The sequence below is a fragment of the Rhineura floridana genome, chromosome 1 (assembly GCF_030035675.1).
Source record: "Rhineura floridana isolate rRhiFlo1 chromosome 1, rRhiFlo1.hap2, whole genome shotgun sequence".
In the NCBI taxonomy this organism is placed as follows: domain Eukaryota; kingdom Metazoa; phylum Chordata; class Lepidosauria; order Squamata; family Rhineuridae; genus Rhineura; species Rhineura floridana.
This window is the reverse complement of record NC_084480.1, coordinates 15,387,254-15,414,243: the sequence shown is the minus strand read 5'-3', so window position 1 is coordinate 15,414,243 and position 26,990 is coordinate 15,387,254. Positions and strand designations below refer to the sequence as shown.

At 39.3% G+C, this 26,990-nt stretch overlaps 1 protein-coding gene across 5 annotated transcripts in view; it reads left to right on the top strand.

Annotated features, from left to right (window-relative positions):
- DYM (dymeclin) overlaps positions 1–26,990 on the top strand; it is a 282,022-nt gene that overhangs the window by 25,181 nt on the left and 229,851 nt on the right. For all 5 annotated transcript variants that reach the window (XM_061614422.1, XM_061614383.1, XM_061614393.1 and 2 more), the window contains one exon: positions 5,176–5,356. In XM_061614422.1, coding sequence (XP_061470406.1) covers positions 5,217–5,356 — 140 coding nt within the window. In that variant the 5' untranslated portion in view covers positions 5,176–5,216. The remainder of the gene's footprint in view (positions 1–5,175; positions 5,357–26,990) is intronic.

The following is a 26,990-nucleotide window of genomic DNA, read 5'->3' as shown; positions in this document are numbered from 1 at the left end:
CTCCAGTAGCATCTGTCATAAACCACCCTGTTCACATCTTGTAAGGTCAGGTCTGTGGCTTCCTTTATGGAATCAATCCATCTCTTGTTTGGCCTTCCTCTTTTTCTACTCCCGTCTGTTTTTCCCCAGTATTACAGTATTGTCTTTTCTAGTGAATCATGTCTTCTTATTATGTGCCCAAAGTATGATAACCTCAGTTTCATCATTTTAGCTTCTAGTGATAGTTCTGGTTTAATTTGTTCTAACACCCAATTATTTGTCTTTTTCGTGGTCCATGGTATCTGCACAGCTCTCCTCCAGCACCACATTTCAAATGATTTTTCTCTTATCCGCTTTTTTCAGAGGATAAGCATTTGTCCAGCATTTACATCCATACATAGAGATCGGGAATACCATAGTCTGAATGATCCTGACTTTAGCATTCAGTGATGCATCTTTGCATTTGAGGACCTTTTCTAGTATTCTCATAGCTGCCTTCGCCAGTCCTAGCTGCCGTCTAATTTCTTGACTATTGTCTCCATTTTGGTTAATGACTGTGCTAAGGTATTGATAATCCTCGACAAGTTCAATGTCCTCACTGTCAACTTTAAAGTTACATAAATCAGACTGAGATGCATCCACACTCAGAGGAAGGCAATGGCAAACCACCTCTGAATACCTCTTGCCATCAAAACTCTATGAACAGAGTATCTGAAATGCTTTAAAGTACATTAGCTATATTTGCCTTTTTAACTTATAACAATTCTGATAGGTAGGCTACTTTTTTTCTCATTTTACAGACGAGAAAGGCTAAGACAGTGACTTTGGCAAAATGAGTTTTGAGTGCATGTTACACTGGCTTAACCCCATCTCTATAAAATCCCACCCACCAGGTCAAGTCACTACCATTTGTAGAGCCTAGCAAATAAGCAGGCAGAGCCCACAGAAAACACTCTTTATCTGTGAAGTCTGGTTATTGCCCAGTGTCACCAGACACCAGCATTCACACATAGTGGAATGATTTAAATCAACAAGAAATAGTGTGATTTAAATCAGGTTTTACATTGATTTACATGTAAATATCCTATTTCATATATTTCCTAAACAGTGGTGCATATCTGACCATAAGTCCATGTTCAGTTGCAAATAAACAGATACCTATATAGTTTCATTCTTACAACCAGGCCTCGTATGTCTTTGTTGCACAGTAAACATGCTTGTCACACTGTATGTCATGAGCCCTGAAGTTCTGAATTGGTCTGGGTTGAGATGGCAGTGTTTGACAGATGAAGAGGAGGCAGCAGAGGATGTAACTAAGTTGAGCCAAACCAGAATGGAGGATGAGGATCCAACCCATCTGACTTTCGATGATCTGGGCTTCTGTCTTTCTTTTGGACAGCATTAAAAAGATTCAGCAGGCATGTGCAAGCACAGAGATTCTTTGGATCTCGGACATAATGCAGTATATATTAGGTTAGCCATCAGCAACTCATTTTCCAAAAGCTGCCAAGCTTCTTTTGTATTAGATATTGCCATTCATTGACTGTGATTAACAATTGCTTTTCCTTATTCCAGGGTTCCTCAAACATTATTGTCCTAGGATTCATTTCAGCAGGCTGAGAATTACTGAGGCCCACCAGTCATAGAAGGGTGGTGCAGGGGTGGAGCCAAAATGGTGACAGAGGCAGAGTTTGGCAGAATCATTCAGCAGTTACTGACATGATATCTAATCCTTCTTTGGACACTGTGAAATTCTTTGCTACAGTGATTTGCTTGTAGCAACAAGATCCATAGCTCACCTTTCCTCAAGCTAAGCATTAGCTTGGGATGTATGGTGACCCACCTCCCCGATTTAGACAGAATTTGCTGATCTAGAAGCTCTAAGTGGAGAAGGCTTTTTATTCTGTTTTATACTCCCCTTCATGTCTCTGAAAGTTTTTTTTAGTCATCTCCTGTAATTTCTTCTCATCTCCATTCACACTTAACCAGTACTTAATCCCCCTTAAACTGCTAGTTTTTTTTAAGCCCTCCACTCTGCTCCTTTTATGTTCACTACCTCCTCCTATCACAGTTTTTCCTTTTATCCCCTACCTCACTATTTCAAATTCTTAAAATGATGATGATGATAATAACAATAAAGAGGTGATTATTCTTATTACCACCACCTATTTATCTTTCTCATTCCCTTAAACACCTCACCTGGCTGTTTCCCTTCAAAGGAAGGAGATCTCTCCCCCTTCCCCCAAAGTCCGTCTCCTGGCCACCTTTCCTCAGCATGTGGGAAGTTGCTGGTGTTGGCATTGCTTCATCCAAAAGGCTACCATATGGCCAGGCAGTGGGGTGGCTGAGTGAGAAGGAACTGTGCAGGATATGGCACCGAGGCTTATCTAAAAATGAACTGAGGCCCACTAGTGATCCCTGACCCATCCTAAGAAAAGTGCTGCCTTCTCTACTTCCACACTGAATGCTTGTAAACATTCTGTTTATCAAAGTTTGGTTCTTGTCTTCACAGAACTTGTTTCTGCCTAGCCCTATTTTCTGCCTCCAACAACCAATCCTTCTCTGAACATGCACAGGACAGCAAATAATGTTCTGGGGAAAGTGGAACAAGCAATTTAGAGAGGAATGTTGAGTCTTGGGAAGCAAGACAAAAAGAAAAGAATCACTGTGAAAGCAGGGAGAAAAATGTAACGTTTTTGCAAATTTTGAAACTATGGAAAAAAGTATATATTCTAGATTTTGGGAGGAAAATGGAAAAATATGCAGGGTATTATCCAGTGTTAGTCATACTCAGAGTAGACCCATTGAAATCGATTGACTTAAGTCCATTCAATTCGGTGGTCTACTCTGAGCATGATTTAGTTGGAGATCACCTTCTATAGGTTTTGTTTTAGCATCCTTGACAGATCTTTATTTGGGAACATAAAAAGTATTATGTATAACTTGGCTTGCTCAAAATTATCATGTCTGCTATATTAAATTTAAAAACAGTTTAATAAGACAATTACAAATTTAGTACTTGAATGTACCTTAAAATGTTTTAATTTTTTTGTTACAAATGGAGCTACATGCTGCTGAACTCTAATGAATGATCTCTTAATTTTTGCCGTTTGAGAGTCAGACAAAAAGTTAAGGCTGAAAACAAAAGAAATCATCAACATTATCGTAAAATAAAAAGTTGTTATATTCTGAACACAGGGTTGTATCTAATGAAGTCAGCCCGTTAGTGCAAGGAGTTCTGCCAGCACAATGACACTTCTTCTCCCTGCACCCCCCAAGATCTGGTCTGGGTTTTCCACCAACCCTCCACAGTAGATTTGGGAGGGTATGGGGGACACACTAGGGGAGCAAGTCCTGTTGCACAGGCAGCAGTCTTTGTGCTAATACAGGGGTGGGGAACCTTTTTGGCTCTGTGGGCCAGATTCTTACCAGGATTGGCCTCATGGGCCAAATTTGACAGGTGGGTGGGGTCATCCTGTATGACATCAGGTGTAGGGTAGGTGAGTGTGGCTTCTCCAAAACAGCCTCATGGGCCAAATGGGGAGGCCTGGAAGGCCAAGCTTGACTGGAGGACTGGAGATTCCCCACCCCTGTACTAGCAGGATAACGTTATTGGGTACAAACCTTAGTCTTCTTCACAGTGTCTGAGCACTTGTTCAGAAAACTGGGGGAGGGGCTGCAGAGGGAAGGACAGGAAGGTGAAGTACCACTGCATGAGCAGAAGTCCACTCATGTAGTGCTGGATTCTGTCCCCAGTTCTTTGAGGCTTAATCAGGAGAACAGAAAGAGCTTTACCAGCCTCTAGATCAAATGTCAATAAGAGGAAGCTGAGAAGCAAAGAACGCACTGAATCCTTTCTGTTGTGAAAACGGCAGTGCTCCCTGGAGGCAAAAATGCATCTTGCTGTTGTATCCTCCATATATAGGAATATCTGATACTGTATATAGACCCTGCTGCACAAAATAAATAGGAAGATTTCTATGCAGGACTATCATACAGTTTTTAGAAATCATTTGGGAGGGGGATGCTGGATAGCAATATATTAATATCTTGTCTTAAAACATTTTATTAAGTATTCTAAAAGAAAATAGGCCTAATCCCATTTTTTAAAGAAAAAAATACCTCTTTGGGGAAAAATCCCTCGTGTGCAAAAAAATTTAAAAAAATTTTTTTTTCTTGGCCCTCATATCTCTTGCAGTGTATCAATGTATCTGTATCAGAAGTAGAGTGGTGGAGTTGTGTGTATGAAGTGCTGTTCATCCCCCTCCCTGCTTAACTCTTGAAAGCAGGCTTTGGACCAAAAAATGCAGTTGCTGTTATGGCAGGAAAATATGTTAGTATTAGCATACAAAGTACTAAATGGCCTGATATTTGAGAAGATTATTAGGGGAGGCCCTGTAGGTGGTGCCACTGCTGGGTGCTACTCAACTGGTGCTGACATGTGGCAGGGCCTTCTTGATAGTGGTCCCCCACGTATGGAATGCCCTCCTTGGTGAGGTGCATCTACTTCATTAATATTTAGGAATTTAAAAGCATTCCTGTTCACCAATGCATTTTGTGGCTGAAAGATATTTTTCTTGGCAACCTTGACATTATTTAGCTGTGACGATATTCACTTGTTTTTAAAATCTTTATATATATTGTTATTGTTTTGTTGTTTGCCACCCTGGAATCCTTTGGATCAACTTAAAAACATAAGATAGCCCTTGGAGTTCCTTCGGACCCCATCAGAAATGAGATGGGTTTTGACTGGAATTATGGCTTTCTCTGTGATGGTACTGTGGCTTTGGAATGCTCTCCTCAAGATGTCTGCCATGTCTGATGTCTTTTCAGTGCTATCTAAAACCCTTCTTTTATTTTCCCAGGGCTGGAATTCCTATTCTAACCTGGTTAGGTTGCTGTTTGTTTTGTTACATTGTTATTGATTTCAACTTGTTATATATATATCCTTGAGGATGTGCATTAAAGAGAGGGATATAAATTAAATATAATACTTTCATTTTCTCTTAGCACCTTACACTTTATTAAAATCAGTAAAACTTGGTCCTGGTTTGATTCTTCAGTTTTATGGATGTTTTGGAATTAAACAAGAATTTTGTTTCTCTTTGAGATTATTTTGTGCAGTCTTTGCGGAAAAGATGTGGTGCTGTTAGTGGATTTTAATCTTTTTCAATCTCTTTGTGTGTTTTTCTTCAGTGACATGAAATCTTAAAAAGTGCAGACCAAATAATAAGAAAATGGGAGCAGCTAGCAGCAGCATTAATGAGCTTCCGGAAAATGAGTACTTAAAAAAATTGTCGGGCCGAGAGGCAATATCTGAGAATGACCCATTCTGGAATCAGCTGCTTTCTTTTAGCTTTAATACCCCAACAAACAGGTAACGTGTTTAGTAAATGTGTAAAAGATTTGTCAAATGTGTAGAAAGTGTGTGTGTGGGGGGGCAGCTTGACCAGCTGTAAAAGATTCAGTGGTGGCCAGTTACCTGTATGGACAGCTAGGCATCTGAGGACTGGAAGGTGACTTCTAACATTTTTGTGCCTCATCACCTCCTGTGTTTGCCACCAGGGCCTGTGAGAGACTAACAGCTCACTGTTTCAATAATCAGTTCCAGGCCAGGAGATTCAGCTGCAAAGTGGCACTGGTTGGAACACTGGGGAATTAGAGGGGAGCTTTATGTATACCTTTGTCCCGCTCTAGTAACTGTTGTACCATTGTCTGTTTTAATGTGTGTCAAATTATGTTGTAAGCTGCCTTGAGAACTTTGATTAGTAGGCAGATTATAAATACTTCTAAACAAACAATGTTTAGGTGGTTGAGACTGTCAGTTGCTTATGCTTGGAGACTAGTGTTTGTAGCTCTTTGCCTGCAGATGGTGCCTCTCTGTTTAAAAAGCTCTTCAGCACTGACACAGTATGCAGTCACTGTTCCTTTTGCTCATTCTTTACCTGCTGTAGGAAGCAGGACTCTGGTTTTTCCCTTCAGCAGGTGGGAGAAGAAGTTGGGTAAAGGAAGTGGAGGAATAGTGGGGTAAGTGGGAGACAGGAGAGCTGTATTCTCTCTTGGTGTTGCAGAGTTTTTAAAGAGATAAGTGCCTGCTTTGGATAAAGATTTAGCAGCCCTAACTGGTTCAGCAGTAGCCATAATTGTTTTTATATTGTTTTAAATTTTTAAATTGTGTTTTAAATTGTTTTTAAAATGTGTTTTAAATTGTATATTTGTTTTAATGTTTTTGGTTGCTGTAAACCGCCCAGAGAGCTTCGGCTATGGGGCGGTATACAAGTGCAATAAATAAATAAATAAATAAATAAATATTTGTGAATTAAGGTACTTTTGGGCATCACAGAAGGAGTTCAGGTAAGTTTATATGCTTGCTATGAACACATATGCTCCAGCCTAATTTTGTGGATGCCTTTGTAGACAGAGGACTAGCATACTTCTGTTCATTTCTTTACATTAACTCCTCTCTTGGTGTAAATGTAGAAGAACTAAAGGACTTAAAGTATTAAGGACTTACAAGTCTTCCTGTGAACTCAGCCACATTTTTTAATTATTTGTGATATCTTGTAGTAGACTTTGGGATGGAAAATGTCACAAAAGCAGAATTGAGGACCCCTCTCTGTTTTTATAGTGGATATTTTGCTTTATCTCAAACTATATGAGTGAGCATTATAATTTGGTATACATACCAAGTTCAGTTTCACTTAGCAGTACTTGAGACTTATGACTGGGTTTCTCAAATGGTGTTATTTTAATCAAAACAATTATACCTTTGGGAATGAGAATTGATTAAAAATATATTATGTTGTCCTTAACACTAGATGGTGCAGCTGAGTTATTGAGAGAGAGAGAGAGAGAGAGAGAGAGAGAGAGAGAGAGAGAGAGAGTATGTTGTAGCACAATGATTTGGACACTTCAAATGTAAAGTATTTCTATACGAATAGAACTTTCATGTAGAAAATGGATAAAATCACATGCACATTGTCAAGCGTGTGACAGTCATACACCTGCCTGTTTTGCTGTTTGTGCTGACACTGGGAAGTTGTGATTGGGTACAGCTCCCCAGCAGACACATGTGCAGTGAAATAGATGTGCATGCTCACTCTCCTTTTCCTTAGAGGAAGGCAATGGTAAACCACCTCTGAATACTGCTTACCATGAAAACTCTATTCATAGAGTCACCATAAGTCGGGATCGACTTGAAGGCAGTCCATTTCCATTTTCTGTATACAGTTGACTTGCTGATAGGTGTTGAGCTCATCTTGTTTATTTCATTTCCTTTTTGTTTTTATCCATTTGTATTATATTTCTTTTATCTCCGTTACTTTTATTAGTGATGCCTCCAACTTTTAGACCCTACTCAGTGGGTTCCCTTTTTTAGAGGTAAACTGAGGCAATGTGTTAATGTGGAATTAGCTTTCAAGTAAGTATGCTCAGGATTGCAGCTTTATTTTAATTTCCAGTTTGTTTCAGTTACATTTGTGTGAGAGAACTGCCTTTCCTTTATATGACTGCAGGGGTTCAGCAGTGGTGGGTGGGCGAGGGACAAAGCTACCTGATTGTTTGGGGTGTTTGCCCCCTCTCTTCTCTATCACTTATGCTTTTGCAGTCCGGTATTTGTATAATGGCTGGATTATTACTAATGTGGCAAGGAAATAAGAAAACCCTTCTACAGGTACATTTTAAAGAGACTTCAACCTGCTTTTATCAAAGCAACATACCACTTCAAATATGCAAGCACATTTTTCTACATGTGCTCTTTTAAAATGTGTTTTGTGCTCCTACTTTTTTTTTGCATTTCTCTGGTTGCAGCTAATTTTTACCTGCTCTTCCCTCTCCCATCTGCTAAGTAGGCATAACAAGTAGCATTTTAAAAAATAAAAAATGGAGCCACATATATGGGTATATATGCACACACGAACTTACCTTCTTCATTATTAGCCTGTTCAGATACCCTGACATTAGAAGGCAGGAAGAAAAATTGAAATCATTGTTCAGGTCACCATTTATAGTGTTCCTTTTTATTTTTTTAAAAGTGTCAGTTCTGTTGGTGTGTGTAATTGTTAAACCAGGTCTGGTTTTAGTGGCCATAACTCGATATATGTGGAGGGGAGGCTGGTATGTACAACATGGTATGTCTAAGCACAGTATAACTGAAAGTTTTTCACCATTTTCTCTCCATAAGGCAATACTTTGTGTGTGGTGGTAGACAAGGTGAGAAGTAGATCTCTTTTCCTTGCTCCGCAGTTAGTGAATTTAGTCTATAGGAACTCATTAATAATATTCTCCGCACACCTGTTCATACACTCGCGTGTGCTGCTTTACTGCTCAGAATTCTCAAATTAATGCAGAACTTGCAGAAAATAGTTTGCTTCTCTTAATATTTAACATTCCACTTTGTTCTTTCCCCCTGGGTTTTACAAATGATTGGTTGAAGAACAGTGAGTGAGCTGCTTTTACATCTGTCCATGAAATAGTCTAACTTTTATATTACCTTAACACAGTGCACTTGTAAAAAGTAAGTACAATAAATTACATGCAGCATTTACATGCTTCAGTGTCTCCTACTAGGGATAATCCATAAGAGTGGGGTTTTTGTGGTATTACAGTGAACAGGATAATTCTGTATGAATGATGGGGAGGAGGTGGGGAGCTTTATTTAGACAAGGGACAAAAGCCTTCATGAAAGCTATTTCACACCTTCCCTCTTCCCAATTCTTTTGGAAAGTATAGTTCATTTCTTTTGCCTATTAATAGGGTGACCTATTAATTACAGGTTGCTTTTTTATGGTGTGCATTTGCAAAAAAATTTATACTGAAAAATAAATAAATTCTGCCATACATTTGGATGTGTCAAACTAGCCCGTGGCCTGGTGTAGGAAGCATGGATGGCTTTTGCTTTGGCTCACAAGCTATGTGCAGTTCACAAGCAGTTCACGTGTGACAAATTAACAAAAATATTCACATGCTGTGGTCCTGCAGATGATGATGGAGTTCATCTCCCATTGTTCCTGACCACTGGCCATGCTGGCTGGGGTGTTGTTTTTATATGCCTTCAAGTCGATCACGACTTGTGGCGACCCTATGAATCAGCGACCTCCAATAGCATCTGTCATGAACCACCCTGTTCAGATTTTGTCAGTGCAGGTCTGTGGCTTCCTTTATGGAATCTGTCCATCATTTGTTTGGTCTTCCTCTTTTTCTACTTCCTTCTGATTTTCCCAGTATTATTGTCTTTTCTAGTGACTCGTGTCTTCTCATTATGTGTCCAAAGTAGGATAAACCTCAGTTTCATCATTTTAGCTTCTAGTGTTAGAACCAAAACTAACACCCAATTATTTGTCTTTTTCACAGTCCAAAGCTCTCCTACAACACCACATTTCAAATGAGTTGATTTTTCTCATCCGCTTTTTTTTCTTATCCGCTTTTTTCACTGTCCAAGTTTCACATCCATCCATAGAGATCGGGAATACCATGGTCTGAATTATCCTGACTTTAGTGTTCAGTGATACATCTTTGCATTTGAGAACCTTTTCTAGTTCTAGTTTTAGGCAGTTCTCTGCCTTACCCAGTCCAACCTTCTTCTGATTTCTTGACTATTGTCTCCATTTTGGTTAATGACTGTGCCAAGGTATTGGTAATCCTTAAAATTTCAATGTCCTTGTTGTCAACTTTAAAGTTACATAAATCTTTTGTTATCATTACTTTAGTCTTCTTGATGTTCAGCTATAGTCCTTCTTTTGTGCTTTCCTCTTTAACTTTCATTAGCATTCATTTCAAATAATTACTGGTTTCTGCTAGTAGTATGGTATCGTCTGCATATCTTAAATTATTGATATTTCTCTCTCCAGTTTTCACACTTCCTTCATTTTGGTCCAATCTCGCTTTCTGTATGATATGTTCTGCATATAGATTAAACAAGTAGGGTGATAAAATACACCCCTGTCTCACACCCTTTCTGATGGGGAACCAATCGGTTTCTCCATATTCTGTCCTTACAGTAGCCTCTTGTCCACAGTGTAGGTTGCGCATCAGGACAATTAGAATCTGTGGCATTCCCATTTCTTTTAAAACATTCAATAGCTTTTCATGATTTACACAATCAAAGGCTTTTCTGTAATCTGTAAAGCACAGGATGATTTTCTTCTGAAATTCCTTGGTCCGTTCCATTATCCAACGTATGTTTGAGATATGATCTTTGGTGCCTCTTCCCCTTCTAAATCCAGTTTGGACATCTGGCATTTCTCACTCCATATATGGTAAGAGCTTTTGCTGTAGAATCTTGAGCATTGGCTGGGGTGATGAGTGTTGAAATCCAGCATCTGGAGGGCCACAGCTTTCTTTTTCCTGCCTGCCTTCCCCTGCTGAATGTATTTTTGCCTGTTTGGCCCTCCTTTCATCAGGCAGAAACTATCCCCTCCTATTGTCTTTGCCTTCTCCATCTCCCACTGTTAAGGGAGGAAAACTGTGCTTCCCTAACCATAGCTAGTTTGTCATTCTGTCCTCTAATCGTAAGTAAGCACAAGGAACGTCTCTATTTCTTGTTCCTGGCTTAAGGGAACATAGATCCCAGCATCCTTGTTATTTATCTAGGAGAGACCCGGGTATGCAGAAATTGAAGCAGTGCCAGTAAGATTAGCTGTTGGACCTCGGAGGGTCTTGCAGTATAGATGGAAGTGGTTCTGGCCCCTTTATTCCTTAGCTTGTAGCAACAGGACTCTTGGCCACCCTCAGTGTAAGATTTGCCTTGACATACCTAGCAGGTGTAAACTTGTTGAAATGTTTGCTCCGGAGTCCTCGAATTCATCCTGGACAATGTCATTTCAAACTGCAAGGCAGGGTGAATTTTCAGTCTCAAGCATTTGAATGTTGCCTGACTTAATTTAACATCACTTTGATTGTTTAGTCACTTATTATTACCAGTGTTGTGAAGCAATTAAAATTAATTAGCTGTGTAAGATCATTATCATGGACTGTGCAAAGTTTTCCCAAGAGCAGCACTAAAAGCCCATCAGGTAGCACAAGGATTACTGTTGAAGAGGTTTTTCCCCCCTCCGGCAAATCTCTTTCTCCCACCATCATTGGGTTATTCCATTGCAGATGAGTATTGGGTTCTCTTCCTGTCCAAGATGCCCAGCTCTGTCTTTGTATATATACCAGATATCTTTACCCTACCCGCCAGTTATGCTGGGCACTGGGAGAGTGCAGGTTTTCTTAAATCCCAGCAAGACTCAGAAAACACGGAGGCATGGCTTTGCTTTCCTAGCTCCAATGACTCTCTGGCTGCTCAGACCGAAGCTGTCTATTGGTCAGATGGGCAATTTATCTTGGGCAGTAGCCACATTGGGGGAATCCTCTTTCTACTACCACTGGTAGATGTGGTTATGAGCAATGTCCTATCACTGCCTGCCAACAGTGAGATGGTCCTTTCCCTTTGATGCACAGAATAAGAGGGGAAGGCAAAGAAAGGTCACATAGAGCAATGGAAGAGTCTGGGGCTCACTGAAGAATAAATTCAGGGTTTTTCTTTTGGTTGGCTATAACATTCAGTGTTCACTTTATCAGGAACTTGTTAAAAACCTTGAATGTAACATGGCTCTTGTGCAAAGAATTGTGGGATTGTCCAGAGATGAGGCCTCTGTGTGAGAGCACGGATTTTTGCAATTTCAGACGCCTGCTTAACTCTTGAGAGCCTGGTGCCAAGGTCAATCTGGCTTGGGAATAGAGGGGAGGACGTGCCAGTTAGGCATGAAGACATGGAGAAGTATTACCTCATGAGAAAGCCCTCTGATTGGCTAATTAGTCTGGTCTGTTACTAAGGGATTTCCCATAAGTATAGGAATAGGATGTTTAGCCTTTGTTCCCCTGGAATCCATCTTGCCTATAGGTGGATATCTGTGTGGGTTCCTTTTCCATCTACTACCCAACTTGGCATCTCTGGGGAGATGCTGGAGCATACAGCAAGCTACCTCATGTGAGTATAGAATAGGTTAGCTAGTTTTTTTATTTTGTTTTTGTGATAGAACGCTTTTGTCTGTATTTTACCTGGCCCCTTTTGGGGTGTGGGTTTAAGGAACCATTTTGCTGCTATTAATTGTGCACTTATATTTTATTCAGTAAAGCTACTTCTCAACTTACTCAAATAACCTCACCTGTGTATGTTCATTGGAGGGGGAAATTGGCTCTGAATCTAGCACCTTGGCCACTGACCACAGAGTACTGTGTATTTGGTTATTGCCTAAGGCTCCAAGGCAAGGAGTGCTCTTTTGACTTTTGTCTTTTGGAATCCTTGGCAGATTTATTTCTGCGCTCTGGGTTTCCCCTGACTCAGAGTGGTTAACCAGTTCAAGGGGTGGTGGCAGTTTACCTACTTTGAGGGTTGCTGTTGGTCTACTCAGCCCTGACAAGAGGAGATATTTTGCCAGGATCAATTGCCCTGGGTGGGGAGTTGGTTCCTGGGACTGAATGGTGTGCCAGGCTGGTGGCCTGAGTGCATGACACACTTGTATGTGTGAATAGTCCATTTTAGGCATAACACCAGCATAAATTTTATATTTAATGTAATGAAGTTTAATAACTTTAATACTTGCTACTTTTAAAAAGCTTTTGACAAGGTACCTCACCAAAGACTCCTGAGTAAGCTTAGCAGTCATGGAATAAGAGGAGAGGTCTCTTGTGCATCAGGAATTGGTTAAGTAGCAGGAAGCAGAGGGTAGGAATAAATAATCAGGTTCTCCCAATGGAGGGAAGTAGAAAATGGAGTCTGCCAAGGATCGGTATTGGGACCTGTGTTTTTTACTTGTTCATAAATTATTTAGAGTTAGGGATAAGCAGTGAAGTGGCCAAGTTTGCTGATGATACAAAATTGTTCAGTGTCATTAAAACAAAAAGAGAATGTGAAGAGCTCCAAAAGGACCTCTCTTAACTGAGTGAATGAGCAGTAAATTGGCAAATGCAGTTGAATGTGAGCAAGTGTAAAGTAATGCATGTTGGGGCAAAAAAACTTAATTTCACACATACACTCATGGGGTCTAAACTGGCAGTGACTGACCAGGAATCGGACCTTGGGGTCATAGTGGATAGCTTGATGAAGATGTCGACCCAGTGTGTGGTAGCTGTGAAAAGCAAACTGCATGCTAGGGATCATTAGGAAAGATAAAACTGCTGATATCATAATGCCATTATACAAATCTAGAGTGCGGCCACATTTGGAATACTGTGTACAGTTCTGATTGCCTTAACTCAAAACAGTTATTGTAGAGTTGGAAAAGGTTAAAAAAGGGCAACCAAAATGAACAAGAGGATGGAGAACCTCCCCTATGAAAAAAGGTTGCACTATATGAGGTTTTTTAGTTTAGAGAAAAGGTGAGTAAGAGGTGACATGATAGAAGCTTGCAAAACTATGCATGGCATGGAGAGAGTGGAGAGAGAGACCTTTTCTCCCTCTCTCATAAAACTAGAACTCGTGAACATCCAATGAAGCGGAATGCTGGAAGATTCAGGACAGACAAAAGAAAATACTTCACAGAGTGCATAGGTGAGTGATGGAACTCACTCCCAGAGGCGGCAGTGATGGCCACAAATGTTAATGGCTTTAAAAGAGGATTAGACATATTCATGGAGGATAAGGGAGGATAACTTAAAAAGAGAGAAAGACCTCAATGATGACTCACGAAACGCTTAAAATGGTTAAAGAAAGAAGGAAAGCAAAAGCAAAAGGAGATAGAACCATGGTCAGAACCCTAAATGCAATAATACAGCGACTAATATGTAGGGACAAAGAGAACTGATTGATTGATTGATTGATTTGATTTATATCCCACCCTTCCTCCCAACAGGAGCCCAGGATGGCAGCCAAAAGCACTAAAAACACTTTAAAACATCATAAAAGCAGACCTTAAAATACATTAAAACAAATCAACTTTAAAAACATTTTAAAAAGCTTTAAAGACACCATTATAACAGGGTTAAAAAACATTGTTTTTTTAAAGTTTTTTTTTAAAAAAAGACATATTAAAAGGCCTGCCAAGGCTTCCAAAAGAGCACTTAGGCAATAGCCAGATACACAGTACTCTGTGGTCAGTGGCCAAGGTGCTAGATTCAGAGCTAATTTTGCCCTGCAATGAACATACACAGGTAAGGTTATTTGAGTAAGTTGAGAAGTAGCTTTATTAAATAAAATATGTGCACAATTAATAGCAGCAAAATGGTTCCTTAAACGAACACCCAAAAGGGGGCCAGGTAAAATACAGACAAAGATCAAAAAAGGAACAGAGTTGAGGCTTTAAACTTAGTCGATACAGAACCAGAAGAACTATGGATTGAAGTCAGCGAGATTATCATGGAAGAATGCAAAAAGACAATACCGCTACTTAAAAAGAGAGAAAGACCTCAATGGATGACTAACAAAACTCTTAAAATGGTTAAAGAGAGGAGGAAGCAAAAGCAAAAGGAGACAAACACTGTTGGAACCCTAAATGCAATAATACAGTGACTAGTAGGTAGGGACAAAGAGAACTATTACAATAATAATTGTATACAGCACTCTCCTCTCCTGCGGTTTCCAGCAAATGGTATTCAGAAGCATTCTGCCTCCAACTGTGGAAGCAGAGCATAGCCATCGTGGCTAGTAGTCTTTGATTCCCTTTGTCGTTATATGCCTTTTGTATAGAAATAGAAGAGGACAACAAAAAGGGTAGAACAAGAGCCCTATTCCAAAAGATTAGAGAAATGAAAGGGAAATTCAAACCAAGAGTAGGGATGTTGAATAATCAACAGGGGAACACACTGACTGACCGACATAAAATAAAAGGAAGATGGAAGCAATACACTGAAGAACTCTATGAAAGAGATGCAAGGATGACAGATTCATTTGTGGAGAAACCGTATGATGAAGAAACAGAAATTTTAGAGTGTGAGGTGAAAGCTGCTCTTAAAATACTTGGAAGAAACAAATCATCAGGAACAGATGGCATGCCAATAGAGTTGCTACAAGTTACTGCGACTGAATCTGTCCAAACGTTGGCAAAAAATTGTCAAGAAATATGGAAAACTAAACAATGGCCCACAGACTGGAAGAGTTCAATAGATATCCCAATTCCGAAGAAAGGGAATCCCAGTAATTATCCCAGTAATTATCCCAGTAATAATCGAACTATTGCCTTAATATCCCATGCAAGTAAAGTAATAAAGATTCTACAGCAAAGGCTCTTACCATATATGGAGCAAGAAATGCCAGATATCTAAGCTGGATTTAGAAAAAGAAGAGGTACTAGAGATCATATCGCAAACATACGTTGGATAATGGAACAGACCAAGGAACTTCAGAAGAAAATCACCCTGTGCTTTATAGATTACAGCAAAGCCTTTGATTGTGTAGATCATGAAAAACTATGGAATGCTTTAAAAGAAATGGGGATGCCACAGCATCTGATTGTCCTGATGCGCAACCTATACAATTGGAAAGGGTGTGAGACAGGGGTGTATTTTATCACCCTGTTTGTTTAATCTGTATGCAGAACATATCATACAGAAAATGGGATTGGACCAAGATGAAGGAGGTGTGAAAATTGGAGGGAGAAATATTAATAATTTAAGATATGCAGACGATAACATACTACTAGCAGAAACCAGTAATGATTTGAAACGAATGGTGATGAAAGTTAAAGAGGAAAGCACAAAAGCAGGACTACAGCTGAACGTGAAAGTAATGACAACAGAAGATTTATGTAACTTTAAAGTTGACAACAGGGACATTGAACTTGTCAAGGATTATCAATGCCTTGGCACAGTCGTTAACCAAAATGGAGACAATAGTTAAGAAATTAGAAGAAGGTTGGACTGGGGAGGGCAGCTGTGAGAGAACTAGAAAAGGTCCTGAAATGCAAAGATGTATCACTGAACACCAAAGTCAGGATCTTTCAGACCATGGTATTCCCAATCCCTATGTATGGATGTGAAAGTTGGACAGTGAAAAAAGCAGAGAAGAGAAAAATTAACTCATTTGAAATGTGGTGTTGGAGGAGAGCTTTGCGCATACCATGGACTGCGAAAAGGACAAAGAATTGGGTGTTAGAACAAATTAAACCAATGAATCAGTGACCTCCAAGAGCATCTGTCATGAACCACCCTGTTCAGATCTTGTAAGTTTAGGTCTGTGGCTTCCTTTATGGAATCAATTCACACAGGCCTCCTAATCAGTGACCTCCAAAACCACCCTGTTCAGATCTTGTAAGTTCAGGTCTGTGGCTTCCTTTATGGAATTAATCCATCTCTTGTTTGACCTTCCTCTTTTTCTACTCCCTTCTGTTTTTCCCAGCATTATGGTCTTCTAGAGAATCATGTCTTCTCATTATGTGTCCAAAGTATGATAGCCTCAGTTTCATAATTTTAGCCTGCCTAAGATTCAAAGGGAGGGAATTCCATAGGGTAGGTGCTGCCACACTAAAGGTCCATTTCCTATATTGTGCTGAACGAACCTCCTGATAAGATGGTATCTGCAGGAGGCCCTCACCTGCAGAGCGCAGTGATCGGCTGGATATATATCTTTTAAGTTGAAATTTTTGAACAGGTATTAGTCTGCTAAGTGAACTTTTACTGCTTGGAAAATGCCATGTCCTCCCTCAGGTTTCTTTTTCAGAATTGGAAAGCAGTCTAGTAGTGCCATTTGTGGGCTAATGAAAGGATCCATACTAGAAAACAGGCAGTGTTCAGGTTTAACCTGGTAATCTGAATAGGCCTGGTGCGGATGTACAACTGCAAATCTCTCCAACATGCTTAACCAATGACAAGAGGATGCAGGTTTGTGTGCTCCCTTATATCCTTGGCACAGTGCCTTTCAACCCTTAATTTTAATATTAAATCTGCAGCAATGGTAACCATAATTAGCATTAACCAGATTCCTCTTACCTAGGGTTTTGCAAGCCAGCTTCAAACCCTGGTTAAAGGGCCATAATTCCAAGATAGTTGCTTGGATACAAGTACCTGTTTTTCCAACCCTCCAAAGCAGCATAGTTTGGGATTTGAGGGCTGCAGTATGCATGTGTCTCCAAGCCTATAACTCACTTTTGTCTTCATATTTTCAAAATTCTTCTCCATCCACTGGTGGCATTTTGAATTATTTCAGTTTTTTAGGAATTTCCCTGCTTGGGCAAATAAAAAAAATCATCCTACTAACCATTATTTCTTTCACCCAAGTATGATTGCTCAAGTAAAATCATCAACAAAAAGGCATTTCACTAATTTCACGAAGATGATTTCCCCCAAAATAATCTTAATACTCTCCCTTTATTAAAATCTATATAACTAAGACTTCCAAGGGGGTGTCAATGCACAACTCGTTCAGGAAGCTGACAACCCTTCCAAGGAAATGCGGAGTCATCTGTTGTGTAAACAGTAACCGCTACATTCTAACAAGAGCAAAGCACAAATGATGGGAGAACTGCCCAAATAATTTTTCTGTTCATACGACAGAAGATCAGCCAAGATTCATGAAGTGGCAGAAGACCAGGAACACTAACACCATCTTTCTATTACATTTGATTTGCACCACAATCCCTACAGAAGCCGTGCTCATTTTAAAAAATGAATGAATATCAGTATGGAAACACAGTTTTCTAGTAATAGAATTGCACTTACAAGAAGACTACAAGAGCTTCAGTTGGCAATAAGTCTTGCCATTCTAAAAATTTTGAATGAAGATCATCCTGCCATTTCTAGATCATCTTTTCAAAAATATATAAAGATAAGGTGTAACCATTTTTTTCCATTTCCTACATTTATATGTAGGATTGCCTTTTTGTCTCATATTTTTTCTCATTTACATGCACATTATTTTTATCATATTATTGTTCTCATTAATATTTAATATATTGCTTTTCTAAAATCATCATTATAATAAAAACGATTGTTTTAAAAAAGGTTTTAAAAATTGCGCTACCTTTATACCAATGGAAACAAAACAATAAACCCAAACTATGTTCTGGTAATCATCTAATCTAAGTGGAAATCTTTGTTCTGCACATGGCTACACTTTGCTCATGACCAGACGGTTGCCATCTTCTGTTCTTCAGGATTTAGTTCCCAGCCCTGTTATGTTACCCATGTGGGCATACAGTACAGTTTCTCATAAGTCAATTTGTCTTTAAAAACAAAGTAGGTAATTATCCTACTATTAAGGCCACAAACTTGAGCACTTAGAGCCCTTAACCTTTTTTTAAAGATGTTTTTAAAGCTTTTTAAAACATGTTTTTAACATTTTGTTTTAATGTATTTAATGTATTTATTTAATATGTTTTTAGTGCTTCTGTTTGCCGCCCTGGGCTCCTGCTGGGAGGAAGGGCGGCATACAAATCAAATAATAAATAAATAAAATAAAATAGAACAAGGTCTTCAAAACTAGAGGTTATTGAATGGAGATTGAATGGAGAAATGCACTCTAGATAGCCCTACATTTTTGAGCTAGGTAGCATAAGACCATCATGCTACTTGAAGGCAACATTTTGATTTTGTTTTTGAAAGGGGGAAATGAAATTTTAAAAGCTTATTTTATTCGGAAGAAATTGTGCCCGAGAAGCTTGTTAGCAGGTTTATAGCCTAAAATATTCTCTGTCAGGAAGTGATACATCTTGATGACAAGCCTCCAGCTGGACTGTTTTAAAATGTGGGGGAAATTAGGGAAGTCCTGATTTTTCAGATTGAGAGAATTGTAATGTGTGTAGATTGTGTAGCATTCATTCTCCTTTCTTCTTTTTTTCTTACCACTTGTTTTTAATTATAGCTGTCTGTTTCTTGGGCTGAGAAAAGGGACCACCTAGGAGATGAAGCTTTTACACTTCTTGGATCTAATCAATAGGATATTTTAGACTTCTTAGTTTTGTATTAATAATCTGCCCTCATTGTCCCTGCTGCCTTGTGTGTGTGAAGTTATATTTCTGGTCTGTATTGTGGGTTGACTACTGTCAGGTGTGCTTGTATGATCAGACGTTGCTACAACTATTAGCAGTGACAATGTATCTGCAGTGGTCATCAGGAGGCATTTCCAAGGTCAAGGGCACAGTCCTAATTCAGTTGATACGAGCAATCTGTAATAAGATCTTATAAAGTTGTGACCCACTAAATGCAATCCACTAGCCATGTTTTGCTGACTGCCAGGTGGCTAACTATTTGGGGACAGGCAGGAGAAATGGCACATTGGACCCCTGGAGGTCTTTGTTCAGCTTGGAGGATGGTAAATTAGGGAAATTAATCTAAGCAATTAGCATGGGGTAATTACAGATATAATTCAAGGTCAGAGCCAACAGTTTTTGTCTAGTGGTACATACGTGTGTGAGTGAGTGAGAGCCAATTGCAAGTCAGTGTGAAAAAGAAAAAAACTAAATACAAAGAATCTGATATTTATTTTGTTACATATGCATTAAATGTTTTAATTTTAATAACATTTTAAAAAGGTATCAAATGCTTGTTATCCCATTAGATTTGCACTCGTTGACCAAAACACTGGATGATGGGAAAAGGTTTACTGCCTCTTGGGTTGTGTAGAATACTATCTGCATGTTTCCACATATATCTTAGCAAGCAAAAGAGACAGAAACACTGTTTGTCAGGGGTTTGGTTTTAAGTTTGAGAATTGCTTTTTTTGGGAGGGGGCCTAGAATATCTCTGGGATTGGCGGGGTGAGGGGAGGCAACCTCTGTTACTCTAGCTTTGTATATATCCACTGAAAGCATTAAGATTTTCAGGACCTAATGCCAGATGAAAAAATGTAGTCTTAATTCTTTTATTCCAATTATTGATTATGTTTTAGGCATATATAGGTGATCTGGGCACTGCACAAAAGTAAAATTGTGTCACAGTGATTCTCCACACTTCTTCAGATGACCAAAGACCATACAGTGAGTGTACTATAGTGGCAAACCCCTGCACATATTCACTAGGCTATGTGTAAGGTCCTTGCATTCATACCAGCTGTACATGTGGTTCATAAACCTGCAGAAAGGAGTTCATTCATGCTCATGGTCTGTACACACAGTTATGAATGCTCGAAGGTTGAGGGCATGGCTTGCTGCCCTAATCCTGCTCCTCCATGTTGCATTCACTGTACATATTCTGGTCATCTGTAAAGGTTTGTCTTTGCTTTACAGGTGACACATTTGCAAGTGTGTAAACTGTGTTTTGTAAACTGTGTATGTAAAAAGTGTTTTTGTTTGCCACCTTGGGCTCCTACTGGGAGGAAGGATGGGGTATACATTAAATAAATAAATAAATAAATAAACTGTAACATTACTAGGAAAAATCATGTGTCTCAGAAGCCCTTCTCAATGACAAATTACAGATCCTCTCTCACATATTCCGGAGATAAAGTAGCTTGCAGTTTCACAGAATATCTGGGTTGCTGGGGTGTCTCAGCTATGCTTATAACCCTGCCACACACATTCCTGGAGAATATAGCTGATGCATCACAGAAGCCTTTAGTTTGGTAATAACTGAGAGCAAAAGTAGATGTTCTACAGGCAAACACACATGCCATTTGTGGGTGTATGTATGATTTAGCAGGGGAGAAGGAGTTGCTTTGCCCTTCTTGTGCCTGGTGGTGCTTCTCTATAGATGCTTCCACCTCAGCAGGGAGCAAAATGAAAAATAAAATGGCTAGGGGGCACTTGCACGGGAGAATTTGGTGGTGGGAGGAGATGCTTAATGCTACCCTGCCCCTCCATAGTAATGTAACATATAGTTCTTTCTTGAGAGTGGCTGATAGGGCCTTGTTCACACATAACACTAAGCCATGCCATGGCTAAGCATGAATGAGCAGAGTGAAAATCCTGGTCACGTCATTCCTTCCCTGGTCTTCCTGCTGCTCCCTTGCTATCCAAAGCTAAGCCGTCATTTGGCTTAGTGTTATGTGTGAACCCAGGCTCGTGGGTTGTGCTGCTCCAAACAATCTATGCATGAAAGCCAAGAGCAAACATTGGCTGCAGCTTGTGGGTTGTTTGGAGTGGAACAAACCACGAGCCAGTTTCTTCTTGTAACACTCAGCCAGTTTGTTGAATTTTATCCCCACTGTTCTTCTTTTCCCTTGAAGATGTGTGGGAGAACCAGACTTTCCTGAAATGAATTTTCTTTACATGCTAATTCCCCGAGGAGTTTTGGACTTCAGCATGAGCTTCAGTCTAGTGCTTCTATTGAAGTGAGAAGTCCTATTGAGAACTTGTGGGGATGATATATAATTATCCCATGAGTAGCCAGACTGGGAATGTACAAAAACATCATTGCAAGGGTAGATATTTGAGCTTCAGTATAGGTCTCAAGTGGATTTCTGCTGTGAGGTAGTCTAACCTTTTCCAGTGGTTTTGATTGCACAAAGTGGGTGGCAAGCAGCCTACTCTAATCTTGGAAAGAAAGAGTTCTCAGCACTGGCTTTCCCCTGATCTCCACTTGTTCTAAGCATTGTGTAATGCTGAATGGCTGTTAATGGCAAGTAATGCAGTCTGTGATGTGAGAGACTCTATGAAATTATTTTCTATACAACTAAAGGCCACTTCACACATTCTCACTCTGTTGTTTATGAAAATGGTATGTGTTTCTGTTTTCCTGTTTGCACACACATTTGGAAGCTGTAACAATAACGTGGGCAAATAGAAAGGTTCCACCCATAGTCGGAGATTGAGAGGAAAGCACAATAGACCATCTCCCAGAGCAGGGCATTTTATTTACCAACTGTAATTTGTAAAACACCCTAAAAAACAATCTTTTGTTTTGTCCTACCCAGGTTTGGGGGGATGGTCTATCATTCAGCCTCAAACTTTTTCTGTAGGCTGCTTTCCCATTTCCCGTTGAGGAGAAGGTACTGACCTTAAGCAATGGGCACTGTCCAAATACAGCTTTTATCATTGGAGTCTCTCAAGGCGTCTGCTGGTTCCATCCCAAGTAAAGTTCATAGCTGGAGTTTTGTGTATTCTACAGTTTGACAACTGCATTGCACAAATGTGGAATTTGGCATTTGAGCATAGAATTCAGGGCCAGAGTTGGAAGTGGGCAGGGCAAAGTGGGTGTGGCCAAAGACAAAGCAATAAATAAATAAATAAATAAATAAATAAATTCCTCCAGTGAAGTAAATAATAATGAAAGAAAAACAATGCCCTCTAGTGAAACAAAATGAAATGGTACTTGCCTTTCACATCACCCCCTGCTGTTGTCGGTGACAGGCTCTTTGTCAAGTGATCATGCCTTCCCAAGCTGCAGCTCACTTGCTTTGTTTGTGATCCTCATCTCTCACAGGCAGCCGGTAAGTGAGAGCTGGCTCCTTTCCAGATACAAATCTGTAGACTACAGGATGTGGAAACTACATAATATATAGACAGGATAGTGAGCATCATAATGGGGAGAAATGGGGTGTACAACTTCTTGGACAAGTAAATAAGTCTTGCCAGGTTACCACTGATGACCACAAATCTCTTCCAAGTGATTGCTTAAATGACAAGAGTTTTCCATGGATCACAGAAAATTTGGAGGGAATTGGGTGTCTTGCTGTGCTGGGGGGGAAGAACCAAACCTTCCCCCTCCCCTGGCATGTGCAGAGGATTTTGGGGTAGGGAATCGGCTTCTTACCTTGCAAATACTCAGAAGCAGCTTGAGAGATTCTCGTCATTTCTGAGTGTAGAACCTGGTGCAAAATAGTGACCAATTCCACCCCCTTCTCAAGTTTGAGTTGCACTCTGAGGAGTTTACCCAGCAATGAGAGAATCTTGCTCCTTGCTGCTGAGTTTCTGCAAGCCTGATACAAAGTGAGAGTTGGTGAAGGTCAAAAGTGGCATGAGAGACTGGTTCTTGGCAACCACAAACAATGGATGGTTAAAGTTTGGGGACCTCTACTCAGAGATTATGCTGTTGTTGTTTTACAGTTATTAAAATATTAAATTATGACATGTCTTCAATTGGAGTGTGATTAGATTTTTAAAGACGGTAATTATAAAAGAGATGTATGTACACATGCCATTGGTTGGGTTGTCCACATGTGTATTTACATTTTTATACATTTGTAATATGATTTTATGTAATATGATTTTAGTATGATTTAGTTATATATATATATTCTGAAAAATTACATCCATAAATCATACCAGAAGGACTTATGTGACTCCAGTGGCGTTATTCCATGTTGGTCAGCTATGTAGCTTGTAAGTGGGTGCCAGATAGTAATGAAAGTATCCTTAGATTGTGCTCCTCTGCTTATTTAATTTACCTCAGTTAACGTTTCAGCTAATGCTAACTCCCATATCTTTGACTGCCAACCCAGAATCATAAAAGGGGAGGTATACCACCAATATTTAGCAATTTCGAGTAGTGCTGCTGCTAGCATAAACATTATCGATGCTTTATTGCTGACATTGATCAACGCATCTGGATACAGTGAGGGGTGCTAAGCCCGGATCTAGTCGAATTACTTGCTGGACAACTGCAGAAATATCTTGAAATACTCCCTGCCAAAAGAATTGAACTAAGTAATAGTCCCACCACATGTGATAGTATCCACCCTGTATGTTGCACCCCCTCCGACACAAATCTGATGAGCTAAAGCCCTTTTATTTCAATTTGACCAGAGTGCAGTACCATCTGTAGACAAACATAGTTTCTCTCACACAGGCTGAGATAGTTTTTAGATGTGGCTTAGACCACATTAATTACCGTTGTACTTCTTCAGTTTGTAGGTTGAGATCACCCTCCCATTTAGTCTTCAGTCCCATAAGGGTTGATAATGAACTTGACAACAAAGTTTTGTATAGGGAGGAGATCATACCTTTTACGTACTTTTCAGTTTTAACCCAGTACTTTTCAAAAAAGTCAGACTCCTGTGTGGGGTTGGTAGATTAACAATCTGAACACTGAAGTACCTAATTTAGGCCAAGTGAAGCCAGGTTGGGTGCCCATCACCAAGCTGCATTCTAATTTGCTTTCCAGATAAAGGACATTCATCCTCAAACAGGTCACATACCCTGTAAAGCCCTTATACCAAGACCACCTTCTTCTTTTCGGGAATATACAACAGTCTTGCTAACCCACAAGTGCTTGCCTTCATGAATATACATATTCAAAGGTTTTTGTCATTTGCATAAAAATCCCTTCTTGTATTGGGAGTACCTGAAATAGGAAAATGAGTTTTAACTGCTGATATTCTCCTGAGCCAAGTCAAATTCAGTGTCTGCCATTTGATATACTTTTATGAAAAGTGAGGCTTGTAAATATTTTAATAAGTAACCTAGGTACTAATAACCTCTTTAAACTCCTTGTATATTTCATAACCCAAACCATCCGGGTCTGGGGTTTTTCCCTGCTTAAATTTTTTAATAACATTTTCTACTTCAGCAGCTGTTATTGGGGCGTCCAATATTTCCATATGCTGCCGGCTCAGGGGCTTCAAATGTGCCCTTTGGATCCATTGTTTAGTTCCCTTTTGAGAGGGATTTCCAGTCTCATAAAGCTCTTTGTAGAAATGCATAAAAGAGTGGTTGATATATGCTGTTGTGTAAAGAGAGTGGCTGCTTGCATTAATTATTTTGCCTATCCTGATAATTATTTTTTAGAGCTCCTCTCAAAAATCTGGAACATTTATTTTCAAACTCATAATATTTCCTATTTAAATGTGATATAGCAGTGTTTATGTAGTCAATGTCTAATGCCTGGAGCTCTACATGTTTATGTGTTAAGGTCTTGTAAACTTTCAACAATCACATGCATTTATACTCTGCCTCAAGTCTGGAGATGTCTTGGGTCAATAATAGTCTTGCTAGAGTTTTTTGTTTCTTTAAAAAGGATGCTTCTTTGATGTATAGACCTCAAAGAACAACTTTTAGAGCACCCCAAAGCGTGGCCTGACTAACCTCTTGGTTGAATGAATGAATTTATTGGTACAGTCAATAGACCAATCCAGACAACATACATAGTTATACAAACAAATACCAAAAATCCAGTGTTAGGTCCAACCCCAGCATGATTAAAACAATTAAAATGACTATACATATTATTTTACAATTGGGAAATTCTTCCTACTTTTCCTAAGTTGGATGGCTGCCGCATTAAATTTAGCGACTGCAAAAGTCACCTCGGGGGAATAATCACCTAGTAAATAGTCTGAATAAAATGCATAAGATCTACCTGGAAGGGATGATAAAATAGGTAAAATTAATTGCTTTCTCAAGTCATCATAGTATAAACAGCATAGCAGGACATGTTCGTTGGATTCAATTTGTCCTTCATTACAAGGGCATAGTCTCTCTGAGTAAGGAATTTTATTATATCTGCCTTCAAGGACAGCAGAGGGCAGAATATTTAATCTCATAAGCATAAAGGCTCTACGAAATTTAGGGAGCTCCAAAGTCGAGAGGTAAGACATTAAAGTACAGAATTTGGGGTTGTGGCGTTGATTTCTAACAAGGAGTAGGTGGTGCTGAAAGTCAATATCTTTGAGTCGTTGTTTGACTAACTCTCGAGCAGATTGATAACCCAGTTGGAGAATATAAGATGGAGATAAACCTAAACCCAACAGCTTATCTTGAATCATTTTTTTCCAGGGGGAGTAATAGTTGTCAGCAAGAACATGGGGAGCCAAGCCTAAAGGGTTAAAAATCAATGTCAGCCAAAATAGTATTCTCATTTTCCATATACATGACTCGATAGATTGGAGACCACATTCTAGTCTCAGAATGTGGTTAGGGACACAGGTGGGGACTCATAGAATGGATCTTAAAAAGGAGTTTTGAAAAGCTTCAAACTTTGTAAAGTTCGTATATGTACTAGTTTGAGCACCATAGAGAATTTGCGGTACAATTTTAGCCACGAATACTTTTATGGCCGGGGAAATAGATTGACCTCCTTTAGTATAAAAAAAAGATAATAAAGTCTTTGTTGTACGCTTGGCATTTAACAGAGTAGAAGTAATATGTTGCTGCTGTGAACCTGAGGCTTGAAATATAATTCCAAGGTACCTAATGGTTTTAACCTGTTCAATGGGTAGTTTGTCAATCCTCCACACATGATTTATCTTTTTTTTAGTGAAAACTAGTACTTTGGTTTTCTGGTGGTTTATTATTAATTCTTCCTCTAGACAGACTGACGTGAGAGCCGCCAGCATTCTTTTAAGACCTATAGGGGTAAGCGATAGCAAAACTATATCATCAGCGTACAATAAACAAAATCTCAGAATGCGGAATAATGTTGGAGGGTGCGATGAGATAGGTGTAAGAGTGTCCACTATGGCATTGATGTAGATGTTAAATAGCAGGGGTGCAAGAATGCACCCCTGTTTAACTCCCTTTGAGGTGGAGATTTGTTTCGTTAAATGGCCTTTATTATTACATCGTATTTGTAACGAAGTATTTTGATATAGACCTTGGATCAGAGCTAATAGACGTCTATCAATGCCCAATTTTTGCAATTTCAGCCAAAGTCTAGGTCTAGAAATTGTATCAAATAACCTCTTGGTTGTAATTTAGAAAGAAATAATCTGTGATGCCATTCAAGAGTGTATCCTTTATTTCCTTTTGGCATAAAAGCCCAGTTGGGAATCTTCATGTTGGAGTGGTTTGAGCCTCCCCCCCCCCGTGCAGAGTAAGTCCAACAAGACAGGAGTGTGGTCACAGACTGAGATAATTCCCATTTTAGCATTTAAAGCTTGATCTCACAATAAAGCCAAGACTAGTATTTGATCTAATCTTACATAAGACTTGTGTCTGGAGGAGCAATATGAATGTTCCCTAGCAGACAGATTTTCCTGCTGCTGGATTAAATAAGATTAAATTCCTCATATGATATATTTTTTTAAATGGTAAAATCCTCACAACACCTGAGTTTGCAGATCAAATGGAGATAAAAAACATTGTGATATCAATATTTCTAGCTAAGAAGGGTTTTTTTCACTAAAATATTAGTGAAGGAAAAATATTTGAAAAAATAATTAGCTGAAGTAAAATTTAAAAACTGTTGTTACATATATACATATCTTACTATGTAATGATGAAAAC